This window comes from Giraffa tippelskirchi, chromosome 7 (assembly GCF_054371585.1).
Source record: "Giraffa tippelskirchi isolate mGirTip1 chromosome 7, T2T-mGirTip1v1.2.pri, whole genome shotgun sequence".
Lineage (NCBI taxonomy): Eukaryota > Metazoa > Chordata > Mammalia > Artiodactyla > Giraffidae > Giraffa > Giraffa tippelskirchi.
In genome coordinates, this window is record NC_137281.1 from 146,852,578 (window position 1) to 146,879,662 (window position 27,085).

Here is a 27,085-nt window from a genome sequence, read left to right on the forward strand (position 1 = left end):
TGTCTGTCTTGTAGAAGCCCCAGGAGGGGGAGGAGGAGAAGGACAGCAAGAGCAGCAAAGCCCCCACCACTGTCCGGGAGGAGCATTTCTGAGAGGGGGCGGAGGAGCGACTCGGGGGAGTCGGACCGCCCCCACCTCTTCAGCCAGCACAGCTCTGCCTGCCAGCCCCACTGCCTTCACCCGAGCAGCTTCTGGGGGAACTGGGAGGAACATCTGTGTCTTGGAGGACAGCGCCTGTGCCTCCTGGAACCTAATCCAGAGCTTGCCCCGTCTCCGTGGGGGAGATGCACTTTTCACCACATGCAGGTTGGGGTCCCGCCCTCCCCCTGCAGGTTCTGGGAGCGGGGGCGGGGGGGCAGAGAGAATCCTGGAGTCAGTCCTGGCTGCTGCCTCACCTTCCTGCTCCAGCCCATCTCTAGAGATGTTCTCCAGAGGAAGGGAGAGCCCAGCACAGGGTCTGTGTCCTTCACTGCAAACTCACCTGGATCATTCCCCGAGAACTCCAAGGGTCTCCCGAGAGATGAAAGGGCAGAAGGAGAGGTGGGCCTTGATGGAACTCGGGTCTGCTCGGTTAGATAACCGCCTCCACCTCTGGTGGGGACAGTTTGCAGCCCCAAACCCTCTCCTCATCCCTCTTCCAGCAGCAATCCTTTCTCAGACATCCTGAATTTAAAGGGACTCCTTTCAACCAGCCCAAGTTGACCTCTCTTGCCTTGCCTGCATCTGACTCTACTCATGGGCTTGGGAAGAATTGCCTCAAAATAAGACATTTTTGCCAGTTCTCATGTGCCTTGAGCTCTGTAATCAAGACCCCTGTGGTGATTTTTGTGGCCACTGCTTTGGCCTCAGCACATTGGAGTTGCCTGCGTGGCAGTGGTGCTTGGGCCAGGACCCGAGGTGAGCCTGGGGTGTCTGTATCCATGTGCACAGATAAGATGTTCACAAGAAAAGTCATATTTCTGGTAGGAGGACTGAGTTAGGGGTGGGAGGAAGTGGAGAGTGATGGTTTTTTACTTTTTGATGTGGCCAAAGTGTTTACTCTTCAGTCCCTTAAAATGCATAAACAAAATGTTTACTGAAACTATTGGTTTATTTTTAAAATATAATTAGTTATTATGGCCTGCCTTGTCATTTATTGGGGCAGAGACAGCTTTGGGGGTGGGAATGGGAAGGGGGGGTGGGGGCTCCATACCATGAGAGGTGGTCCTCTGCTGACATAGACGTTGCCGTTGAGTGGGTTACTAAAATTTTTTTTTATTGAAGGATAATTGCTTTATAGAATTTAGTTGTTTTCTGTCAAACCTCAACATGAATCAGCCATTGATATACATACATCACATCCCTTTTGCACCTCCGTCCTATCTCCTTCCCCATCCCACCCCTCTAGGTTGATAGAGAGCTGCTGTTTGAGTTTCCTGAGCCATACAGCAAATTCTCCTTGGCTATCTATTTTGCATATGGTAATGTAAGTTTCCATGTGACTCTTTCCATACATCTCACCCTCTCCTTCCCTCTCCCCTAAGTCCATAAGTCTGTTCTCAATGTCTGCTTCTCCACTGCTGCCCTGTAAATAAATTCTTCAGTACCATTTTTCTAGGTTCCGTATATGTGTACTAGAATATGGTATTTCTCTTTTTTCCTGACTCACTTCACTCTATATAATAGGTTCTAGGTTCATCCACCTCATCAGAACTGACTCAAATGTGTTCCTTTTTATGGCTGAGTAATATTCCATTCTGTATATGTACCATGACTTCTTTATCCATTCATCTGTTGATGCACATCTAGGCTGCTTCCATGTTCTAGCACTATTTGTGCTCCAATGAACAATGGGATACATGTGTCTTTCTCAACCCTGGCTTCCTCAGGGTATATGCCTAGGAGTGGGATTGCTTGGTCATATGGTGGTTTTATTCCTAGTTTTTAAGGAATCTCCATGCCATCTTTCATAGTGGCTGTATCAATTTACATTCCCACCAACAGTGCCAGAGCATTCCCTTTTCTCCACACTCTCCAGCATTTATTGTTTGTAGACATTTTAATGAGGGCCATTCTGACCAGAGTGAGGTAATATCTCATTGTAGTTTTGATTTGCATTGCTCTAATAATCAGCGATGTTGAGTATATTTTCATGTGTTTGTTAGACATCTGTATGTTTTCTTTGGAGAAATGTCTGTTTAGGTCTTTTCCCCCTTGTAGGTTATTTTTAAGATGAGGCTGCAGAGGTTACACCTGGCCTATTAGGGGATTGGAACTCAGTGCCTAACACGTGACTGGGACTGCTCTCCATATAGCGTCCACAAGAGGACGGTTCACCCGAGTGTGCCTGCTGCCAAGAGCCCACTGTGGTTTCTCGCTGTATCTCCAAGGGTGGCTGGAATGTCTGTTCTACAAACACAGCAGTCATGCAGCAGACTGTGTGGGCCGGAATCCAGTTTTGTTTTCTGCAGTTCTGGATTGTTCCCCTTCCTGTCACTCTTCCCTTCGTGATGCATTTACCTTATGTGCCTTACAAGAACGGGCTGCATTTATCACTTTCTTGGACATTTCTTCTCTAGCGAGCTGCACTGCGTCTGGGGCACTCTGCCACCCTATCTGTCAGCAATCCTTAGGTGGACCAACGACATTAGGATTCCACTTTAAATCACCTGGGAAGGGAGCCAAGCCTGGGCTGTTCGAGAAATCCAATAGCCAGAGTATCTGCCAAATACTGTATCGTTTCTGTAGATCCTTTGGGATCTTGCCTTTATTTATTTGGAATCACATTTCCTTGAGTCACGCCTAGAAGATCCATATCATCTTGTGCTTTCATTCATTCCTTTCTAAGGTGGGCTCCCTGCAGACTTCCACCTGAACATTAACTCTCTGTAAGATCACTGCTTTTCTTACTGCCTCCTACAATGGCTGACAAGGGAAAGATAGTTCCTACCATAGAGCTATTTTTCTAGGTGGACACATGAGGCCTGGAATTGCTACAACCACTTTTGGTACCATAAAGGAAGCCAGCCTAAAGATGAAGCCAACACAGGAGGGCAGAGTCAAAAGAACTCCAGAGAAATGGAACTGAGTCCTGACCAAACCATTCCTGAAGCCTAAAATCCTCTTTTCAGTTTTGTCAGCCAATCTTATCTTTATCCCTTCAGCTAGTTTAAGGAAGATTTTGTTCCTTTCACTTAAAGAGCCTTAAATGATTGAGAATGCCCTTCACACGCCCCCTGCTCCCTTTCCATCTTCTACCTTTCACTTACGAACTTCACCATTCTGTAGTTACATTGATCTTAGTCTTTGAACAAGACTAACTGCTGCTCCACCTGCCCTAAATACTGCCTCACACATATTCAACTCAGACCCCACCTCCTCAGAGAGGCTTTTCCCAGTGATCTAAGCTGTGTACCACCCTCCTCTTCTGAAACACAGTACCTGGTTATCTAGAGTTCTTATCACTGTCTGGAGTTGTTCTTTCAGGTGTGGGCTTGTTGACAGTCTGTTTCTTGACTACAGGGACATTGCCTGGCTCATTCATTTTTCCTTCCCAAGTGTCTGGCATGGAGTAAGTCTTCAATAAACACTGAAGTAGCGGGTGGGTTCTTGCATCTATACACTGTGGGTGAGGGTCTAGCGAGGGTTGAGGTGCTCAGGGTTGTGTTTGGATGGCAGCTGTCTGCTCCAGTGCCTTGACCTTGGGCTCCGGTGCTCTTTTCATGCTCATACAGCCGTTCCATGTTGTCTGGTTCTGCTTTCGCAAGAACCTGTTTCTCCTTTGTGAAGAAAAAAGAGAGGGTTCTGGCTGTTCAGTTGTGTGCTCAGAATATTGAAGGTTGGGATAGAGAGGAGGAAGATTTGACTTCATGAGAAATGAACAAGAGACTAAAGGCAGCCAGGTTTGCCTGGGTCTTGTGCTGTCCTGCTCATTATGGTGTATTTGATCTGCAGAAAGCTGAGATCTTCCTCTGCTAGGCCTCAGAGGAGAGCAGGAGCACTCTGGGCTTAGGGGAGGCCAAAGTACCAAGACTGATCAGAGCAGAAGGTTTCTCTATTGGTCACAAATCTAATTACACAAATACAGCTGACTGGAAGGTCTAAAAATAGCCCAGACCCTTCCAACCCTGATCCACCTGTAGGCAGGGGCCATGCTCACTGGCCGGGGAGCCCTTCTTAGAAGAACTGCTTGTCCCGCGGATGGTTCAGAGTCTTGGGTCCGGCAGCAGAGAGAAGCCCAACCTGGGTGGACAACTCCTCATAGCAGCCCTTGGTGGCAAAGCTCTGGGCAAAGTAGCAGCTTGAAGTTTCACAATTTGCATCTTCCAACCATGCAAGTCGACAGTTAAAAATAAAATGAAAAAAGGAGAAGGTTGGAAAAGCAGTGCTGGAAGAGGCTGTGGGTGGGGAAGGGCACACAGTGGGCTTCAGATATATTGGCAGTTCCTTGATTTGGATGGACGTACGTCATCCTAAAATGATTCTTTCAGTTCAGTTCAGTCGCGTCTGACTCTTTATGACCCCTGAACCACAGCACGCCAGGCCTCCCTGTCCATCACCAACTCCCAGAGTCTACCCAAACCCATGTCCATTGAGTCGGTGATGCCATCCAACCATCTCATCCTCTGTCGTCTGCTTCTCCTCCTGCCCTCAATCTTTCCCAATGTCAGGGTCTTTTCAAATGAGTCAGCTCTTTGCATCAGGTGGCCAAAGTATTGGAGTTTCAGCTTCAACATCAGTCCTTCCAATGAACACCTAGGACTGATCTCCTTTAGGATGGACTGGTTGGATCTTGCAGTCCAAGGGACTCTCAAGAGTCTTCTCAAACACCACAGTTCAAAAGCATCAGTTCTTCTGCACTCAGCTTTCTTCACAGTCCAATTCTCACATGCATACATGACTACTGGAAAAACCATAGCCTTGACTAGATGGACCTTTGTGGACAAAGTAATGTCTCTGCTTTTTAATGTGCTGTCTAGGTTGGTCATAATTTTCCTTCCAAGGAGTAAGCGTCTTTTAATTTCATGGCTGCAATCACCATCTGCAGTGATTTTGGAGCCCAGAAAAATAAAGTCAGCCACTGTTTCCCCATCTATTTGCCATGAAGTGATAGGACCAGATGCCATGATCTTAGTTTTCTGAATGTTGAGCTTTAAGCCAACTTTTTCACTCTCCTCTTTCACTTTCATCAAGAGGCTCTTTAGTTCTTCTTCACTTTCTGCCATAAGGGTGGTGTCATCTGCATATCTGAGGTTATTGCTATTTCTCCCGGCAATCTTGATTCCAGCTTGTGCTTCCTCCAGCCCAGTGTTTCTCATGATGTACTCTGCATATAAGTTAAATAAGCAGGGTGGCAATATACAGCCTTGATGTACTCCTTTTCCTATGTGGAACCAGTCTGTTGTTCCATGTTCAGTTCTAACTGGTGCTTCCTGACCCGCATACAGGTTTCTCAAGAGGCAGGTCAGGTGGTCTGGTATTCCCACCTCCTTCAGAATTTTCCAGTTTATTGTGATCCACACAGTCAAAGGCTTTGGCATAGTCAGTAAAGCAGAAATAGACTTTTTTCTGGAACTCTTGCTTTTTCAATGACCCAGCAGATGTTGGCAATTTGATCCCTGGTTCCTCTGCCTTTTCTAAAACCAGCTTGAACATCTGGAAGTTCATGGTTCACATATTGCTGAAGCCTGGCTTGGAGAATTTGATTCTTTACATACATTTAAATGGCACTGACTCTCTTTATGCATGTAATATCTTTAAAAAATTCTAATTAAAGAAAAAAAAACCCCAAATGTGAAAGGCTAGAAGTGGATGTGGACCAGAAATGAAACTGAAGAGCATAGGGAAAGAGGAGGCGAGTAAAGGCAGGAGATGACGTCTTGGACATGGTGATGTTGGCCTCAGTTTCTCTTCTTCTGTCTGGATCCTGGTTCTGCTTCTAGGTGCCGGAGCCCCACTAGCATGCCCAGGATTGAGATACCTTAAATACAGACAGATAAGATTAGTGGCTGACATAAGCACTGTGCTTTCTTAGATTGCTTGTATAAGGCTTGTCCTTAGGGTTGGGATGTCTCTTGTGGGAATTCCAGGGTCACTGGATGCTTACTTGCCACCATGAGGGGTGCCATGACGCCAATTGTGGGAGCCGCAGTCCCAAATACAAACAACTCACAGAGGAAGTGCCCCAGTGCGAGGAAGAAGGTCCAGAGCGTGATGTAGTAGAGCCTACAGGGGAACAGACAGAAAGGGGACTGAAGGTACAGCTTGTTCAGTGAGAAGGAAGTGGTCAAACTTGAAATACACAAATCAAACCCCAGGAAAAGACTAGGGCTAAAGAAAAAGGAGACTTGGTCCCGCGAAAGACCTGGCTGCTAGATCACATCAATTTTATTCACGTTTAGGGCAAAATCGAAGTCTTCAACTCCTAAATCGAGATGAGAATGACCCAGCCATCCGGAGCGGCTTTGCAAGTCTTGGCAAGGTGGTGAAGCCAGCGATAGCAAAGCAGAGTCTGGAGTATGGCAATCCTAGGTAGTGTAGACAATTTTGGACCAATCACACTTATGTATTCTAGTTACTCAAACTGGCTTGACTTTAGTCCAAGCCTGCTTTGCACGTGTCTGGCCAAGGGCTGGTCAGAGCTCATCTGATGGATGCCGCCGAATGAAGGGTATGAATGTGGAATGGGTAGCAAGGGCCTTTCTGGGACTTTTAGATGATGTTGCAACATGGGCTGCATCTTAAGATACTTTGCATCTTAACCTAGCAAAATGGTCAGAGGGAGGACACAGTGACAACCTCATAGGAAGATAACTTGTTCCTCAGTTTTGACAAGGAGGTGGGGAAGACAGAAGCTACAGGATGATGGGCCACTTTGACTGCTGGTATCTTTCTTCTTTAAATATGAGATTTAAAAATTATGAAATACTTCAAACATACAAAAAATCATACATAATAGAATTTACCCCTATACAACCAATACCCTACTCCATCAAATCTCAGTATCTTGACATTTTTGCTTCAGATACCTTTTTCCTAAGAAATAAAATGTTACAGATTTCAGCTAAAGCTTCCTGGATGTCTTTTTTCTTTCAAGTGAAAGTTGACTTCTTTAGAGAAATACCGATTAAATAGGCAGAAAGCAGACTGTTTCAGAAAGTGAGAACAGCTGGGAATTGATTTCAAGTTTCTGGTTAGGGTGGGAATACAATCAGAGAGCATATCAGAAGCACATGGACAAAAAGTCCAGGCTTTAAAAAACAGTTGGAAATAGAAGTCAGCATTTCTGGCTGTCCTGTGTTGGGTAAAGGGGAAATGAATGGCTAAGAGACGTAAAGATAAGTCTCAGCTGTCCTTGTTCATCCCCAAAGCACAACAAACAAAAGATACAACCGTTCTATTTGTCAGTAATTCTTCATCATGGTAAAGGTCTTTAAAATGATGATGCAGTCCTTACTCCCTCCCAGTTACGCTGACAGGAAAAACAGATACACGATCTCATTTTATACCTGAAGGGACTGAGATGCAGAGAAGGTCTATAATAAACTTGCTGTTTCAAAGCTATTACCAATAGAAATGAGACCACAGCCTATTTGCTAGTTTTCATTCTTGGGCCTCAGAGTGTTTCCACTAAACCACACTGCTTCCAAAAATACATGTCAATCTAGAACAAGTAGTCCATAGTTTCAGGTTCAAAAATACGAAAAAATAAAGCTGGAGAGATCACAATGCTAATAGCCCTCAAATCCCACTTGTCCTCTAGTCTCCTCAGTTTAAATCAGTTGAGTCTCTAATATGCAGATCTACAGAATCAGCAACAAAAATCACTGCTTTCCAGGGCTACTAGGAGACTTAATCAAAGTCATGTGGAAGCATGTGGTATAATAAGAGGGGCTCAACAAATATCACCATCTCCTCTCTTGCCCAGATGCTGAGTGTCTGGCTAACACAAAAGTATTTTAGTACGAAGTTCTTTTGGTGGCCTTACCTGGGGACGTGAGCAACCTTCCCACCTTGATTGTGGTGATGATTCGTGTTGGGAAGAAAGCTTGAGCCCCCTCCAGTGGCCAGTTCAGATTACAACACTACCTAGCCCATGGGCTGCGACTACCTGCGGTTGTTCCATACTAGTCTGTATGATGGAGAAGGAAATGGCAACCCACTCCAGCATTCTTGCGTAGAGAATCCCGTGGAAAGAGAAGCCTTGTGGGCTGGTGTCCATAGGGTCGCACAGAGTTGGACATGACTGAAGCGACTTAGCATGCATGCATGCATTGGAGTAGGAAATGGCAACCCACTCCAGTATTCTTGCCTGAGAATCCCAGGGACAGAGGAGCATGGTGAGCTGCCATCTATGGGACCTCACAGACTTGGAAATGACTGAACTGACGTAGCAGCAGCAGCAGCAGTCTGTATGAGGGGCTTCCCAGGTGGCAAACAGGTAAAGAATCTGCCTGCCAATGTAGGAGCTCAAGAGATGCAGGTTTGATCCTACCCTGGGTCAGGAAGATCCCCTGGAGTAAGAAATGGCAACCCACTCCAGTATTCTTGCCTGGAAAATACCATGGGCAGAGGAGCCTGGTGGGCTACAGTCCATGGGGTCAGAAAGAGTTGGACATAAGTGTGCACGCACACATGCATGCAGTCTGTGTGAGTCCCCTGAAGAGGCAGAATAGAGAGGAGTCTTCAGTTCTCTGTGACTCTCCCTTCATGACTCTGTGTAAACAAACAACCGTTTACTGGTGGGCTCACGATGTCATGGATCGTGAATCTGTTCATCCCTGCCGCTCAAGGAGGAATGTGAGTATAAGCTATGTCATGGCCTCTCTAAAAAGAGCAAGCACACTGCCTTTTTAGTAGAAGAAAGGCTGACTCTTTAGTAAAGAAGTAGGGGGATATGATGCAAGCCACTGGATCACAACATAACCAGTTTGCCGTGTGTTTTAAAGAATTGTTAAGCTTTAAAGACCTTCAGGCTTGTCATGTTTTCTAGCCCTGGAAGGAATGGTAACTAGTAATCTTTTATCTTCACATCCTAGGTTACTGTATCAAATCATAGGCCATATGATGGAATCATAGTCCATCATAACTGCCTCTTGACCCTGGGCATTTATTAGAATCAACTGAAGAAATTTTATCAAATTACCCAGACCTGGATACCAGATCAGTTAAATCGTACTCTCTGGAGATGGGCCCAGGACCCACCCCTGGTATTTTCTAAAGCCTTGCCTTGTTGATTTTACTGTATCGGCATTGATAAATAAGTCTCTGAAGGAGGAACACAATGGCTTGGCTTAGCACCCATTGCCAACACAGGGAGATGCTGTTCCCTCCCTTACATACGTTTTGTTGTGAATGTCGATGGCGCAGAGGCAGCGAACCACCGATGAGAGCAGCGTCCAGATTCCATAGGTCCGAGCTTGGAGGCCATTCACTGTGCAACAGAAAAAATCAGGATTGTTGAGAAGGGTGGGTCAGGGTTCCCTCCAAACTCCTCCAACTTCACTGGAGAAGCCAGAGAGCTGAGCCTGCGATCCCCTTGGCTGGGCAAAGTACAGGCTCTGATGCTGCACATGAGAACTAGAAGGAATAGAAAGAATTCCAGAAGGAGAACTGGTTCAGCTCCTCTTCCAATGCATACAGTTGAGGGGGCAAGTTCCAAGAGTAGAAACCCAACAAACAGCCCACTTCAGCAGTAACTCCTGGGTTAGTGGTTTATGGGTCTTCCTGGAATCTGCTCTGGTGTTGGTGAAGCCCAGTGAGTCTGAATCAAGGTAAGTGTGGGGGAACACGGTGGCAAGCGGTCTGTCAATAAGAGATGCCGATGAGGTCAGCAGACTTTCAGTGAGGCTGATGCAGGAGAGAACGCAGAAATATTGAGCCCTGTCTAGAGAGCCACACCTTAAGAGACCCAAATCCCTGGATCTCCTGATTCCGATCTATATTATGTGAATGAAGCCCTAACTAGGCTGGTTTCCTGTGTGTGTGGGAAGGGAACAAAGTACCAGCGTTTGTTGGGGCCACTCTGCTCTTGGTAGTTTCATTCTAGCACTACTGTGCTAATATCTTGTCCAGAGAATATGAATCATAGTCATCATAAAAGTGGTTCTTGACCCTGAGCATATATTAGAATCAACTGAAGAAATTTTATAAATTGCCAAGACCTGGATACCAAATCAGTGAAATCGTATACTCTGGAGGTAGGCCCAAACTCCCCTGGTATTTTCTAAAGCCTTGCCTTTTTGATTTTAATGTACCGGCATTGATCTACGGTGTAAAGCAAAGATACTTCCTTTGCTGGTCTCCTGAGCAAGAGAAATTTTAAGGGACTAGACTCACAACCGAAATGTCTTTCAGGATTTTCCTTTAAGGATTTTTGAGCCTTTGGAAAACCAAACAGCAACACCAAATTCATAACCCCAAAGATCTTTAGATGGTAGTCATTTTGGGAAAAATTCCCATATCCCAAGCTAATATTTAACAGTTAATCCTGGAGGGCTATTTTTTTTCTTTTTACATTCTTTATAAAGCATTTTGATAGCTCTTCTGATGGAAAGATTTTCTCTATTCTACTTCTATATATCTCACTGTGAGTGAGATATAATAATGGAGTATCTCAGTAACCCTAACCAGAGTAGGCATCAGGTAAAATTCTTCTACTGGGTGCTCCAGGGTCCTGCTGTCACCAGCAAAGTACCAGGAGGTCCTGAGGGACCTATTTCCGCGCTGTGTGTGCATGCATGCACAAGCTAACAAACACACTTCTGCTCAGCTATATGCCCTTCGGCAAATCACATAACCCCTCGGCTTTTCTGTCTCAACTTTAAATTCAAAGGGCTAGGTGAGATGACCTCTACAAACCTGTGAATCTATAGAGTTCATGGACCACCTGAGGACAGCACTGAAAGGTGAAAAGTGGACTTCTTCCACCCACTTTTCCAGTTCTCTAAGCCTATTGTACTTGAGCTTTGTTCAAAGTGAGCCTTAGCCTATTTACTTTCATTTTATACCCAGATGTTGCAGAAAAATGAGCTAGGTCAGAGCCTGAATCTGGGTTAGCTATAAATGTGACATACAATTGTCAGCTACTATGAAATGGTGCTGCAGCTCAAGCCACCCCACATATGAAAGCAAGGAAGCACGAGCTGAAATGTGCAACCGCTCTCCAGCAGAGAGGCTCAGGACACTGGGGAAGCCATCACGGGCCTGCGGAAGTTCACTTTGGGAAACCAACCTGGAGGGATTTTGGATATCTTTTCAGGGTCTGTGTCATGGCTGGAGAAGACCTTGGATTAGTAATTCTCCATATGCAATGTAGGGTATAAACCATACGCGCCATGACCTGATTTCTGAAAGAAGCTAATATGAAAAACTTCTTCATGGTTTCCTATCAGGCATCAGAGTTACCAAGAACTCGTTTCCTCACTTGTGCCTCTAATACTGTTTGTACAGACCAGCTGCTGAGGGCAGTGTAAAATGAAGGCAAAGGTATTCAGAGAAGCTTGGGTGGAGAAAGGACCAAGTATCTATCCACCTTGTCTGTTACTCTAGTGGCTTAGGATTGCTAGCTTATGCAGCATCCGAATCACCTTGGAAGTTTCTAAAAAGAACTGTGACCCATCTAGGGGGTGAAAGGTTCAGTAATTAGGTCTAGAGAGCGAAATGGCCAACTGTGCTTTCTTTGGTTTCAGTTTTTCACAGTTATTGTGATGTACACCCCAGTCTGGGGACCACCATTTAGGCCACTCCCACAAAGGATGGAGGTGTTTGCTTTCTTACCCAGGTCTGGCTTGCCGGTATAGAGCTTTTCATAGAGAAAGGTGTGGTCTCGGAAGCTCTGTAGCGAGTTCCCCGCGGCTACGATGGATACCATCACCAGCCAGCTTCGTAACACGTTCAGGAATCGGCTCATGGCTCCCCTCCTACCTGAGAGGGCTTTTTGCCTTGGGAACAAAAGCAAAGGGCAGGAGACAACAGATGGACAATGTACTTCAACCATAAGGTCTGTGGTTAACCCGTGTCCCACTCGTGAGGGCTGTACTGATCTTACTTCATCAGTCATTTCATAAACTCCTCTCCCAAGCACCTGAGGCTCGTCTGCCCCCATGCACTCTTCACAGTGTTGGAACATTGCCTTTGGATATCTGTCTTAAATCAGAGTGTGCTGACAAGAGTAAAAAGGCTAAATAATGCAGAGGGTGGAAATGACAAACCCAGTGGGAAAAAATGGAAAGAAAGAAACAGAAGAGAGGGAGGTGACCAAACATCACTATAAAGAAATAAAATGGACTTTACAGAAATTGGTCTCAATATTTCATCATAGTAATAGTGGTGAGTCAACAGTATACTCTGAAACAAGTAGCACCATGCTTATATTTGTCTAAGGAATTTCTCCAAAATATTAGCCTAAATCAGAACTCTCTTCTCTTGGCTACAATTAGTCCTCTGGGATCTTTACTTTTAACCTGGTGTTTTATGTCAACCTTTTGTACTGCAAGTAGCTCAAAGGTGACTATAAATCTACTAACAGATACCTGCCTGGCTACTGGTGACCAATCCTTCCAAGCACAGAGAAGCCTTCTATGTCTGAGTGGCATGTACGGTTTGAGGGCATTATTTACATGCTTTAACTTTTCTATACTTTGGTTTTCAGGGACATCATGCTTCATAAATTAGGAGAACAATATAAAAGTTACAAATTAATAAATTGTTGTGACTTGAGAAATAGTAAAAAAAAAAAAATAGATGGAGAAGGAAACAGCAATGTTGGTGTTGGGCTGCAAAAGAAGCTACAGTTATTGAGTACTTGTATATGCCATGCACTGTGTCAAGTACCTATCATACATTATCTCATTTAATATTAAACACAGGTTGGTAGATGCTATTAATATTTCCACTTTATAGATGAGGGCTGGCATAGATATGTTAAGTGACTTGCTTAAAGTTACACAGTCTATACATGAAAGAGCTGAGATAAAAAGCATGGTCTATTGGTCTCTAAGATGTCTCACTGAGCATATTTTGATGAAGTTTCCATTTCTGTGAGAGACAAGCAAACCATAGCCACCTGTCTTCAAGTGGTATAGAAAATACCAATAGGCTATGTACTTTTTATTTTAAAAACACAATAAAATATTAGATCAACCCTTGCTGAGCACTGACTTCAATCATTTTGGTTTAAATAAAAACCATGTAGATAAAAATCTAATCATGGTATTGCTTCTTCTCATCTTTGGTATGTGACCCATGGTTTATCTATTGTCTGGTTAATTTCTTGAGCCTTAAGTGGCGATAAATTATCAGGCTTCCTTTGTCACTTTGATAGTAGGCCTTTTGGCATGGTCCTACATTACTCAGCTGAAACAAATATTAAAGTCAGTAATGGCAGAAGACGTCTGATGCACCAAAAAACACAGCAAGTTCCAGAGGTACAAGGATCAGTGGATGAACACCTCAATGCAAATGTGTAACAAAAGTGGACTCTGTCAAAGTCCAGAGAGAATGAAGCTCTAATGGAATCACAAGCAGTTACATCGTGGGCCAAGATACATACACGCCACTTCCCCCACCATCCTTGTTTTCTCACCCTCCCTCAGTAGGAGACTTAAGCTCTCAGGGTCAGAAAAGCTGTATGGATGACCTCCCTCTTTGACAGAACTTATGTCCATTTCACAGAAATTCTCAGAAACTCAAGATAGGTGATGAAGGCAGAGCCTGAGTACTCTTCCAAACGGCTCTGCCAGTGCCTCAGCACGACTTCCTCAAAGCTTTTGAGGGCCTGTGAGAGTATCCAACATCTATTCTCAAAATTTACCCAGGCCCAGGCCAGCAAAGGTGTGGTGGTTTACTAGATTCGGGAGAGCGAGTTTCCTTTCCTGGTCTCACTATTCAGTAGCTGTGTGACCATGGGCAAGTAATTCACACTTTACAGCTTAGGTTTCCTTACCTTCAAAATGGAGATTAAAATTACCTATTCCAAGAGTTATTATAAGAATAACTTTAGAAAGCAAAGGTTCCTCGAATTGTGCCTGACTCAGGGTGGGCACTCATTCGTTCATCGATTCACTCGTTCTGTACCTACAAGCTTTCTTCGTTTTACCAGCTCCCTCTTCTCTTGGTCTCTGAAATCTCCTTTCCCCCTACAAGCTTGCCGCCCGGATATCTTCCTTCTATCCCATCTGCATTGTCTCAGGCTGTGCGGATCCTCTCCATTAGAAGCCACACAGACACCCACCTCTCCCCAGCCACATTCACTCTACCTGGCGAGAGTACTCCCAGCGCAGCAGCAGCAGCAGCAGTAGCAGCAGCAGCAAAGGAACCGCCCCAGCACAGCTCCAGACCTGAGTCTACCTGAGCCACTTGTCCCCGCCCCACTCTCAGCCCGCCTCCAGGATTGGTTTGTTGCCGTCAGTCCTCGTTCTGATTGGCTGTTTAGGTTATGCTCGAGCAGGAGATGGGGCGTGAACTGCTTTACTGCCAATCAGCGGTTGCCGCTCCGCAAAGCTCACCCCCAGCACGCCGCCCTTGCAGTGAACCGTCCTGTTGAGCGCAGCGAAACAACTCCAGGTTCAGAGTCAATCTTTTTTGGGCGGAAGGGAAAAGAGCGGGAAAAGGAAGTCAAGACTTCTGTGGAGAGCAGAAACCTGTGCCTGCTTGGCGCGGCGGTGACGACAATTGTACGCGCCTGAAGCCAAGCGTCCTCCGCGCCTGGGCGCTGGCGCCTGCGCAGTGGGTCCGAGCGGGCGGTTGCTGGTTGGTTGTTGTAGTAACGGGGGAAGCCGCCTTCGGCTGCGGCCTTGAGCCCGGCTGGGGAAGGAGGGAGGTAGGCGCAGAGCGCTGTCCCCGCCTGCCCACCCCGAGCGATGGGAAAATGAAACAGGTAAACGCCTGCGCCCGCGCCCTCCTCCCCGCAGAGAGGGGCGCCCGAGTCTGGGCGGGCGCCGGCCGCTGCACTTCCCTCTGCGAGTCCGGGAACAGCTGTTGGCTTCCGGGCGCGCTGGGCTGAATCGCAGCGGCTGCGGCTCCCCGCGTCCTTTCCTCGGGGAGCATCTGAGGATCTCCTTGGGGTTGGGGTCTGCATGGGTGAAACTGAGAGTCTGATCCCTTTAGGGCGAGGACACTCCTCGGGCGAGTGCCCTCAATCTTCCGATCGCCCTGTCTCTTCCTGCCCAGCTCGCAGCCTAGGACAGGTTGGCATCCCTTCGTCGCTTGGAGGTATAGTGTCTTTTGTATGAATTTAAGGGACTTCCCAACATTTTGGGAAATACTGAGAAATCCTGTTGGGGATACTCGGTAGAAAGCCTTGAGATTGTTCCATACTGCCCATTTCGCCGAACATGTGTAGGGGATCCTTGTCGGAACTGGCTTTCCTCGCCCCCTATTTAGATTATCACATATGTTAATGCATAGAAAAATAAGGTTTGGAAAGATGGAATGGTAATCTTTGAGTAATAGGATTATGGTCATTCAAACATTCTGTCTTCTGTTACTTCTAGTCCATCCTCAAACACACAATGAAATGTACCTTTTCTCTATTAAAGTATTTTGATTAGAAATAGGCTAATTTTAATGTCTGTTTGATATTCGGATCATAGTTTGTGATTTTCAGTAAGGGAGAATAATTTTTGAGAGCGTTTGGAAGGACAGTGTCTGCCCTGCCCCCCCCCCCCGCCATTTACAACCTTGATTCAGCATATATTCATTTTTTAATATATATTCAGAATATATATATATTCAGGATATATTCATTTTTTGCTTGTATTTATTTCAGTGGAATCATGATCTTATTTTACCTATGCTTGTCATAGAGTCTAAAGAAATATTTGGAAGGATCTTAAAACTTGCGTTTTTCATTTTAGCTCATGTCAGGTTTTGCTAGCAAGGAACCTATGTTTTAGGCAATCAGCTGCATATCTCACATTTCCCTAAAAGTTAAGTAAGCCTATCATTTTGGTGCACATTAGATTTAGTATGTAAAGGAAACACGAGAAACTTAATAGCCGCTCTTCAAATACCCAGAGGACAGACAATATGTTTGGAAAAAAAAAATCTTGATCATTGTGCCATATGTGAGGCGCTGTGAAAAAAGGTAAGCTTCTAGAGGCTGGACCCTATTTAGATAAATATTTGTTTTTGTCACATAAAAGATCACCATCAATAATGAACAAAAAGACAGCTGCATTATGTTTCAAATCCTTTGTCTCTCTTGCAGGAATCTGTGCCACCCAAATTGTTTGATCCAGTGAATGTGCAAGGAAAGGTCTCTGAGGCCCCCGTCTGCTGACTGCATGACAAACTCTAAAGGAAATGCCAGTCGTGATGGCCCGGGACCTGGAGGAAACAGCATCATCCTCAGAGGATGAGGAGGTGGTAAGCCAGGAGTAAGTAATAGCAAGCCTGCTTTTGACCCTTTGCCTTCAGATTGCAAGATAGTTCTCTTTTATCTTACTCCTATCCTCTTTTACCCAATATCCTTCCTTTGGTGTTATCTGACTCTGGTTTTAGTCTCCATAGATGGCCTAATTTGGGATCTTTTTTTGGGGTGACCATCAGCTACCTGAAATGAGATAAGGCTCTGTTTCTGGGCTCATGAGTGAACATCGGCCCTAGGTGGTACAGGTGGTAGGTCTTAGTCAACTCTTGATCAGAGCTCCTCACATAGGAGATTTTGAAATTTTTAGATATTGAAGAAAAGTAGGTCTCCCAATGCTGTGACATTGGTTATTTTCTCCAAAGCCTTTAGGATGATAGAGTGATGATAATAATAAGTTATTTGAGCAAGTGTGGGACAGGCCATTAGAATTCTGAGGCCTGTGCTGTCTATCGAGACCCATGGCTTTCTCAAGTTCTTTTAGATAAGAGTCAAGTTTCTTAATTGCTGGATTCTCACAAGAATATAAATTAAGATAGTGCTAAGTGTAGCTGCTATGGGTGATGGGAAGGGCTTTAACTGCTGTATCCCATTTAACAATAACATCTGAAGATGTTATTATTCCCACTTAATTAAGCTCAGCCCCACAAATATCAAAGAACTTCCTTAGGGACGCATAGAGATTAAGTGATATGTTGAGATTTAGACCTAGATTTCCAGGATTTTGCAACTCTTAGACATTTTGCCTCCTTTAATATTATTACATGACACAGAGAGCAAAGAGAGAATCTAGCTTAAAGATAATGTTAGTTGTAAGGTTCCGTGTAAGTCCACTAGGATTCATGTGCTATGTCATCTGAAACGTGGGGATAATATCTCCCAGGCTGAATCAAGTCGAATAATGTGTATAAAATTACCTTTAAATTATAAAGGACCATACAAGTGTTAAGGCATTATTCCTGCTGGATTTAATATTGATTTTAAAGTATATTTCTTATAATACAGTAGAAGATTATATTATTTAATTAGAAAAAATTATTGAAGCATTAGTAATGCTTTGGGGAGAGGCTTTTCATCACTGTTAGGTCATAGAAAATAATAGAGAGTTGTTACTATTAGTGTATTTGGGTCATTCTCATTCAGGATAATTAAATGGATAATTCCCTCTGGATGCTTTGCCTTTTTGTGACTTTTTCTGTGTGCTGCCTCTTAGTCGTTTCTCCAAATATTTAACTTCTGCAGGCATCCATCTTTCCGATTCAAGATCTTCTTTTACTTCATGACTGTCCTTTTTATTAGTGGGCTTATAGGTTGGACCCAACAAGTATTAGATTGAACTATATGAAATTGCTATTTTGGTAAGTCAAAAATAGTCAAAATATTAAGAACTTTAGATGACTCAACATAATTTCATTTTATTTTAGATGACTCAAGCTAATTTTATTTTAGTAGGTACTCAATAAATACTTACTGCCTGAATGACTAACTTAATAAATGAATATATGGCGAATTTGTTAATGTATTAAATAGCAAGATCATTCATTTAGAAGGTAAAACCTTAATTTTATTTTCTAAAAACAGGAGCATGAAGACTGTTTTTACTTAGTTTGCATAAGCTCCCTGTCCTTGGGTAGTGTCTGATTAACACTTGTAAGTGGAAAATACAAAGGCACATCATAGATAACTGGACCATCACTGTGAGCCTTCACCATTTGGTAACTGAATGATTACTTGAGGGGAGAGGCTTGCCAGATTGTGGTCCATCCTCATTACACCAGATGAGAAGACTGTAATCACAGGGGATCTAGTGGCAATTTTAGTAACTGCCGTAACTTGGAAGTAGTGATAAATATCAGTGTTATTTTGAGATGTCTGCAACAACTGTTATATGGTACAAAAAATCTGTCATTTCATATAGAGTCGAAGGGGCAGGTAATGCCAGTAGTACTGTGGTTTGTTGCCTGTATTTGCAATAGAGAAATGCTAAATTTCTAGTAGAAGTTAGTGAAAATACAGATGTAATTCCACCCCACCTCACCCCAGTTCAAATTGATGGATGTTTGTTCCTCTTTTAAACTCTTACTGTTGAGTTTTGATTGTTAGTGTTCCATCAGTTCATACCTATCAAACACTTGTTTTATACTTTAGGAATCTTAAAGTCAATCTTGTTCACACTGGGAGGAACATGCTTACATTTCTAAAGTTTTGGAAGTTCGAAGGTCTTAAATCATCTAGGATGTTGACTTGATCCCAAGATGTCTCTCCATGGACATCTGCTAGATCAGGTCAGATCCCCAGGCTGTATTAAAGTATTCATGCTTTGCATTCCTGGACATTAGAGCTAGAAACTGTCTAGGCATCCTTGTTTTACATGACATTCTTTGCAATAGTAAATGTAAAGGGGCTCTTTTTCTATATTTTCTTTGGGTATCCCAAATTATAAATTTATACATATAGACGTAGAAATGTTTGCTTGGTATATAGGTTCTTTAGTCCTTAAAAAATATCTAATTCTGTTTGTAAAAACTGGCTGTATATCAGTTAAAAAGATCTTCAACAAATGATGGGCTTCCCTCATAGCTCAGTTGGTAAAGAATCCACTTGCAATGCAGGAGACCCTGGTTCAATTCCTGGGTCGGGAAGATCCTCTGGAGAAGGGATAGGCTACCTAATCCAGTGTTCTTGAGCTTTGGTGGTGGCTCAGCTGGTAAAGAATCCACCTGCAATGCGGGAGACCTGGATTTGATCCCAGGGTTGGAAAGATCCCCTGGAGAAGGGAAAGGCTACGCACTCCAGTATTCTGGCCTGGAGAATTCCATGGACTGTATAGTCCTTGAGGTTGCAAAGACTCGGACATGACTGAGCAACTTTTACTTTCACTGTCAACAAATGATTATACAGTGAGTGCCACAGTTCAGAGAAATACATCTCTGTGGGCTGCAGGAGCTGGGGAAGGCTCCAGGGAGGTGGTGAGAAGAGCGGGGCTATAGAGAGTGGGATTAGGTGAACAGAGAAAGTGGGGAAGGCATTTCCAGCACAGACATTGGGATGAACGAGGCTTAGAGGCTTTGTTATGTAGGCTGGATCCCAAGAGTGAACAATATCTATTCCTCATGAAATAGCTTTAAAAACCAAAATGTTCTTAGGCTCTCAATGAAGTAAACCATAAAACTAGCCTACTTTGGTTACTAATCCAAGTTTTTTGTTCTTTCATGTCTGTGAAAGCGTAATTTCTTAATATGTCCTGGTTTCTGGTGTGAATGAAAATTTAAAGTCCCAGTTTTCAGTTTCTTAATTATTTTGAATCTTCTCCCTTTAGCGCCAACGGATGGGAACGTGCTGCTAGTGACACTGCGGCACCCGCCTTAAGTGTGTTTAGGCGGCCCTACTGAATTAATGACTCATCTGCTACCTGTTGTCTCTTTTCAGAGGTTGTAAGTGACAAGATTCTGTCAGGCATGTGGCTTTCTACAGACAGTATGAGTCAGGCCTTGGCTCTTGTGAGCTGTGTGAGTTTGTTGTGTTCCTGACTCTTGTCAAACATTTTTACCTTTTATCAGTAATGCATCATTTGTAGGTGCTGAGGCACAGTGATGCCAGTTTGCAGTTAGAGGTGGATTGACAAGGAACTTTAGTTAGCTTCCAAAGTTTCTGTCTAAAGCTTGACAGTTTAACTTGCCTATTTTTCCCTCTATCCTCTGACTTAGATGTATAGTGAAAAAAAAATGTTGAAAGAGATCGTAGGGATTACCTGTTACCCCTTAAAGGTGTTTAAGGTGTTGCTGTGCTTAGTCGCTCCGTCGTGTCTGACTCTGTGCGACCCCATGGCCTGTAGTCCACCAGCTTCCTCTGTCCATGGGATTCTCCCGGCAAGAATACTGGAGTGGGTTGCCATTTCCTTCTGCAGGGGATCTTCCCAACCCAGGGATCAAACCCAGGTCTCCCACATTGCAGGCAGACTCTTTACCATCTGAGCCACCAGGGAAGTCGCTTAAGATGGAAAAGAAAGCAAATCACACACACAGACACACACACAAATCCTTCTTGCACCCTGTAAACACCACTTCTCACAAATAGTCACTGTCACCCAAGTCAAATTGCAAGAATATTAAACATCCACATTCCATTTCTAGAAAACAGGAAATGAACTAGGTGTAGTGGTCTCTGCTTCCTTCACTAAATCCCTGGGCAGCTCATCCCAAGTGTAAAGGCTGCCTCACTTCTGAGAATGGCAGGCTGGCAGCCTGTACCTTCAAAGCATGGATCTGTTTAAACCTGTGTTGGGAGAGTCTCACTTAGCCCTGAGGTTTGTGGTATGGCTTTTTCAAGGGGTGTGGTCAAGTGAGTTTTTGAGAGCAGCCTGAATCTTGGATTAATGATAATAATAATAATAAATAGATCTTATTCCATATAAGAGACTGATTAATTTCAATTCCTCAGGGGTTCATCTTAAGATGTTTATGCAAAATGTCACTGAAGTGGAATTATGGATGAATGGAAGAGTGGAAAGGGCACAGACACTTGGGTCAAATGCCTGTTCCCTTACGTAACCAGCTGTATGACTGAGGAAATTACACAACCTCTCGGAGACACCTTTTCTTTGATTCAAAGTACTGACAAGAGGATTAAATGAGATAATGTGATAGCTCTTAGTGTAATTCTTGACACATAATAGGGATCCAGGTCATGTCTTTCCTTTCCTACCTCCCTGCACTAAGGCAGTTGAAGATTTTTCTAATCTGTGAATAAATACACATTTGAGATTGACTTAACAGAGATTTCTGGAAGATAAGAAGAGAAAGTTAGAGATCCTCTTTGGGAGGAAAATATTTTTCCATTTAGTATAGGCTTGCTTTCAAACATATAGTCTTAATTGGGGCACTTGTATTATTTTAGGTTTCCTAGCTCAGACTCTTAGGATGGGTCCTCAAATTGGCTTAAAAAGAGACTGTAGGGTGTAAAAGGGGTATGTCAGTTATTGTGATTATTTTAGTTTTTAGTTAGGATTCTTATCTGTGCCGGGGACTAAGACATAAATTGTCCTAAACAATAAAGGAAATGTGTTAACTCATATTTAGGAAGGACTTGATTCTGTACCTGCACGTTTGCCACTCAGTCGCATTTCTCTCATTCTCTCAGTCGGGCTCCCCCTGACTTTCTCCTTTACTCACAGCTCCAGGCTTTCCTTCCAGTGTCAAACAGTGACACTTGCACTTCCGGACCTCATTCTCTTACACCATCACGGAGAGGAAGCCATCTCTCTGCAGCTGCTTCAGAAGGGAAAGAAAGCCTCACTCTCCTAGAGGGTCAGACATACCTCCTAACACACTGCCTCCAGCTGCTTTGTGTCCTCATCCCTGAACCAGTAACTGTAACGGGTGTGGAAAACCCTGGTTGGCTGAAGTCAATCAAGGCCCATCCCTGCCCCAGAGATGAAGTTCATCTTGAACAGACCACGTGACTTGAGAGTGGGAGAGGAATGGTTTCCTGGAGGACTTTTGGAATGCCTGTTCCAGAAGGGGAAAGTTGCTAAGCAGCCGACCCCAGTGATTCAATTGTTAACTCAGATTTTGAGCTGTGAATTAATAAAGCCTTCTCTTACGGTTCTAGAGATCATCCATGCATCATGTGGACTGGAGGCTGCAGGAGAATTCCAGTTTTGGTATTCCATGCTGAGGCTATTCTGACAAAGGACAACAATATTCGAGTAATTGGAGGTAGGTATGATTTTCCCCAGAGACGGCAGGGCTGGTCATGGCCCTGATAACCTCGCCTTGGAGAAAGTGATAACCACATTTAGACAGGGAAAGGGCCTTGGTCAGGAGAAGATTCTCATGATGTTTTATCCTTGAAAGGATTATTTGATTCCTTAAATTGTTTTCTGCATATTAAATTTTTCTTTCTTGTTTTTTTGTTTTTAGAGTTATGTGTACACGTGTTTATTTATGTTTGTTTTTTTTAGAGATCATTGACATACAGCACTGTAGAAGGTTTAAGGTGTGTGGCATGGTGATTTAACTTACACATATCATGAGATGATTATCACAAAAAGTTTAGTGATAATTGTTTTTTATAATTATGGTAAAATACACATAACAAAATTATTTTCATCATTTTAGTGGACAACTCAGTGGCATTTGGTACAGTCATAGTATTGTGCCGCCATCATCATTTACTAATTCTAGAACATTTTCATCTAAAAGTAAACCCTGTATCCATTGAACGGTCATTCTACAACCCCCTCATCCCAGCTCCTGGAAACCACTGATTTTTCTGCCTCCATACCTTTACCTAATCTGGATATTTCTAATAAATGGACTCATACAATTTGTAGCCTTTTGTGTCTGGCATCTTACACTTAGCATAATGTTTTCAAGGTTTATCCGTGTTGTAGCATATATCAGTACTTCATTCCTTTTTGTGGCTGAATAACTTTCCGTTGTATAGATATGCCACATTTTATTTATCCATTCATCAGTTGATGGATAAATGTGAAAGTAAAAGTCGCTCAGTCGTGTCCAACTCTTTGTGACCCTGTGGACTGTACAGTCCAAGAATTCTCCAGGCCAGAATACTAGTGTGGTTAACCTTTCCCTTCTCCAGGGGATCTTCCCAACCCAGGGATCGAACTCAGATCTCCTGCATTGCAAGTGGATTCTTTACCAGCTGAGCCACAAGGAAAGCCCAAATAATGTTCCATTGTACAGATATACCACATTTTGTTTATCCATTCATCAGTCGATGGATAAATGTTTTCATCTTTTGACTCTTACAAATAGTGCCACTGTGAACATTCATGTACAATTTTTTGTTTGTTTTCAGTTCTCTTGGATATATACCTAGGAATGAAATTGCTAGGTTGTATGGTAATTCTGTGATTAACTTATTAAGGAACTGCCAAAGGATTTTTCACAGTGACTGTACAATTTTACATTCCCACCAGCAACATATGAGTTGCAGTTTCTCCATATCCTCACTAACATTCATTTTGTTTTTTAGAATATAGCTATGCTAATTGGTGTGAAGTGGTATCTTATTGTGGTTATGATTTGCATTTCCCTATTACTGTCATTAAGCATCTTTTCATGTCTCCTTTGGCCATTTACATATGTTCTTTGGAGAAATGTCTATCAAGGTTTTTGCCTGTTTTTTAATTGGATTGCTTGTCTTTTTGTTGTTTAGTTGTAAGAGTTCTTTACACATTCTGGATACTAGAACCTTATCAGGAAAATGATTTCCAAATATTTTTTCCTGTTCTGTAGTTTGTCTTTTCATGCTCTTGTTAGTTTTATTTCGTGGCAAAGTTTTTCATTTTGATAATGTTTAATTTATCTACTTTTTCTTTTATTGCTTATACTTTTGGTTTCATATCTAAGAAATCATTGCCTAACCCAAAGTCATGATCCCTATGTTTTCTTCTAAGAGTCTTGTAGTTTAAGCTCTTACATTTAGAGCTAAGCGGTCTTTTGATGCATTTTGAGTTAACTTTTTTAGGTACTGTGAGATAAGGGTCCAACCTTTATTCTTTTACATGTGGATATCCCCCACATGAGTCGTTGAAGAGACTGTTCTTTCCTTCTTGAGTAATCTTGGGACTATTGTTGAAAATCAATTGACTATTGAACGTATGGGTTTATTTCTGGACTCTCAATATTCTGTCATTCTGTATGTTTATCCTTATACCAGTGCCATATTATTTTTATGACTGTATCTTTGAACTAAGTTTTGAAACTGGGAAATGTGAGTCCTCTAAGTTTGTTCTTCTTTTTTAAGATTTTTTTTTCGCTATTCAGGGTCCATTGCAATTCCGTATGAATCTGGGACCAGCTTTTTCATTTCTGCAAGAAAGGCTGTTTAGATTTTGGTAGGGAGGATAATTGAATCTGTAAATTGCTGTTGGAAGTATTGCTATCTTACATTTAAGTCTTCTAGTCCATGAGCATGGGATATCTTCCCATTGATTTTGGTCTTCTTTAGTTTCTTTAGCAATATTTTACAGTTTTCAGAGTGCAAGTCTGATAGCTCTTTGGTTAACATTGTTCCTTAGTATTTTATTCTTTTTGATGCTCTTATAAATGGAATTGTTTTCTTAATTTCATTGTTGAGTTGTTCATTGTCAGTGTATAAAATACTATTGATTTTTGTATACTCATGCTGAACTCATTTATTAGCTCTAATTGTGTGTGTGTGTGTATTCTTTTTTTTTTTTTTTTTTACCACCAGGGAAGTTTGTGTGTGTATTCTTTAGGATTATTTCTATGTAAGATCATGTGATCAGTAAATGGAGATTTATTAATCCCTCCCTCCCTTCCTCCCTCCCTCCCTTACCTGGCTACAACTTGCAGTACAGTGTTGAACAGAAGTGATGAAAATGGGCACCTTTGTCTTATTCCTAATCTTAGGGGGAAACCTTTCAGGCCTTTACCATTCAGTTTCATGTTAGCTCCAGGGTTTCATAAATGCCCTCTATCATGTTGAGGAAGTTCCCTTGTATTTTTTAGTTGAGTGTTTTCATCATACAACACTATTGGATTTTGTCAAATGCCTTTTCTACATCAGTCAGGATGATTCTATGTCTTTTTTCCTTCATTTTATCAATGTGGTGCGTTACGTTGATTGACTTTTGTATACCGAACCAGCCTTGCATTCGTGAGCTAAATCTCACTTGGGCAAATCCTTTTAAAATGCTGCTGGATTTGGTTTGCTAGTATTTTATTGAGGATATTTGCATCTATATTCATAAGGAATATTGTTTTGTAGTTTTCTCTTAATGCCTTTGTCTGGTTTTGATATCAGGGTAATGCTGGACTTATAGAATGGGTTTCTTCCTCCTCTTTGGAAGAATTTGAAAAGATTGGCCTTAAATGGGCTTCCTTTGTTGGTAAAGAGTTCCAGTTGGTAAAGAGTCTACCTGCAATGTAGGAGACCTTGGTTCGATTCCTGGGTCAGGAAGATCCCCTGAAGAAGGAAATGGCAACCCACTCCAGTATTCTTGCCTGGAAATCCCATGGACAAAGGAGCCTGGCAGTCTACAGTCCATGGGGTTGGAAGAGTTGGACACGACTTAGCGACTAAATCACCACCACAGTTCTTTAAATATTTGATGGAATTCACCAGTGAAGCATTTAGTCCTGGGCTTTTCTTTGTTGACAGGTTTTTGATTACTGGTTCAACCTCTACTTGTCTATTCTGTTTCTTATTGAGTCTATTTTGGTAATCTATGTGTTTCTGTAGACTTTTTGTGCATTTTATTTAGTTTGTATAATTTTGTTTGCATTTAGTGGTTTTAGTGTTCTTTTATAATCCTTTTTACTTCTGTTATATAGTAGTAATGCCCACACCTTCATTTCTGATTTTAGTGATTTGAATCTTTTTTTTTTTACGTCAGTCTAACTAAAAGTTTGTCTACTTGGAGAATCATTTTAAAGAGATAACTTCTTATTTTGCTTATTTTTGCTATTGTTTTTCTATTCTTGTTGTTTGTTGTTTAGTTGCTAAGTCATGTCCGACTCTTTGCTACCCCATGGACTGTAACACACCAGGCTCCCCTGTCCTTCACTGTCTCCTGGAGTTTGCTCAGATTCGTGTTCAATGAGTCATTGAGTCAGTGATGCTAATTAACCATCTTATCCTCTGCCACCCCCTTCTCCTTTTGCATTCAATCTTTCCCAACTTCAGGGACTTTTCCAATCAATTGACTCTTTGTATCAGGCAGCCAAAGTATTGGAGCTTCAGCTTCAGCATCAGTCCTTCCAGTGAATACTCAGGGTTGATTTCCTTTACGATCAACTGGTTTGATCTCCTTGTAGTCCGAGGGACTCTCAAAAGAGTCTTCTCCAGCACCACAATTAGAAAGCATCAGTTCTTTGGCATTCAACCTTCTTTATGGTCCAACTCACATCCATACATGACTACTAGAAAAACCATAGTCTTTATTTCATTTACCTTCACTCCTCTTTGATTTTAAGCAGTGCTCTGAATCCTGTCATTAGCCTGTAGCTGTCTGCAAAGGTTACATACCATGGATCTGAACTTTTGTTGTGTGATATAGTGGAAAGCATCTTTACATGGGTGCTGAGTCAATACTTCAGATCCCAGTTTTGGCATTTACTAGCTGTGAATCTTGTGCAATCACTTACACTCTTTCAATCCATTTCATTATTAGTAAAATGAGGGTAATAGCTACCTTGCAGGCATTGTGAGAATGAGATCACGTTATGTTTAGCACACAGTAGGCACTCAGAATTTGTGCTGCTCACTCTATTTGTTGAACAAGATCTTCTCTATTCTGAGATGACTTTAAGGTCTACCCTTGCCTCACAGTAAGCCAGAGTTCAGAGGATGATTAGCACCTGCTTCTGGGATTTGAATTTTCCTCCCTCCCCAAGGGTCCTGGTGTTCTAATCCCTTCAGTGAGTTGCTAGGTTACCACTTAAAGGCACATGGTTCATTTATATTCGCAGAAGTTGAAGTCACTGAAGATTTACTAACGTTTGCTGAGAATCTGCCTCTAAATATGATTAGAGTCAAAACATCAAAGGTGGGTTAAAAACAGCAGAAGTAAATAATCCTTCCCTCAAACATGTTTCTTTTTGGTTTGCTTGTCACATAAATGAATCCACGTATTCTGTGGCAATAGGCAGACCCATCTTTTCTAGAATCAGTTCAGTTGCTCAGTCGTGTCCGACTCTTTGCAACCCCATGAATCGCAGCACGCCAGGCCTCCCTGTCCATCAC

At 42.8% G+C, this 27,085-nt stretch overlaps 3 protein-coding genes and 1 long non-coding RNA gene across 54 annotated transcripts in view; 2 read left to right on the top strand and 2 right to left on the bottom strand.

Moving 5' to 3' along the window:
* Nucleotides 1–1,121, top strand: part of LOC145513862 (choline/ethanolamine transporter FLVCR2-like) — a 68,091-nt gene extending 66,970 nt beyond the window's left edge. Inside the window, 1 exon segment of the mRNA XM_081510798.1 lies at nt 18–1,121. Within this exon segment, the coding sequence (XP_081366924.1) occupies nt 18–92 (75 nt within the window). The 3' untranslated portion in view covers nt 93–1,121.
* A 113-nt stretch (nt 1,122–1,234) lies between these two features.
* On the bottom strand, nt 1,235–14,303 carry LOC145513317 (ergosterol biosynthetic protein 28 homolog). 2 transcript variants are annotated; one of them, XM_081509341.1, is made up of 5 exons: nt 14,238–14,303; nt 11,758–11,921; nt 9,322–9,412; nt 6,086–6,204; nt 1,235–5,959 (listed from the first exon to the last, which is right to left on the bottom strand). In XM_081509341.1, exons 2-5 carry the CDS (start codon nt 11,888–11,890, stop codon nt 5,880–5,882), a joined length of 423 nt encoding a protein of 140 aa, XP_081365467.1. In that variant the 5' UTR covers nt 11,891–11,921; nt 14,238–14,303; the 3' UTR covers nt 1,235–5,879. The 2 variants fall into 2 exon arrangements, with proteins under 2 accessions (XP_081365467.1, XP_081365466.1); XM_081509340.1 differs by lacking the exon at nt 6,086–6,204.
* Nucleotides 14,304–14,740: 437 nt separating this feature from the next.
* TTLL5 (tubulin tyrosine ligase like 5) overlaps nt 14,741–27,085 on the top strand; it is a 317,966-nt gene continuing 305,621 nt past the window's right edge. For 46 of the 50 annotated variants that reach the window (XR_014059294.1, XR_014059293.1, XR_014059296.1 and 43 more), the window contains exons 1-3: nt 14,741–14,857; nt 16,190–16,358; nt 21,959–22,065. Coding sequence is in view for 45 of the 50 variants with exons in the window: in XM_081509281.1 (XP_081365407.1) it covers nt 16,285–16,358; nt 21,959–22,065 (181 nt within the window). In the remaining 5 variants the exon portion in view is untranslated. Of the gene's footprint in view, nt 14,858–15,087; nt 15,193–16,189; nt 16,359–21,958; nt 22,066–27,085 lie in introns of all 50 variants that reach the window. The other 4 variants (XM_081509290.1, XM_081509306.1, XM_081509291.1 and 1 more) reach the window with 1 other exon arrangement.
* Nucleotides 17,887–21,678, bottom strand: LOC145513322 (uncharacterized). Its single transcript, XR_014059301.1, has 2 exons — nt 21,446–21,678; nt 17,887–20,338 (listed from the first exon to the last, which is right to left on the bottom strand). It is a non-coding gene; the product is annotated as an uncharacterized LOC145513322 (long non-coding RNA).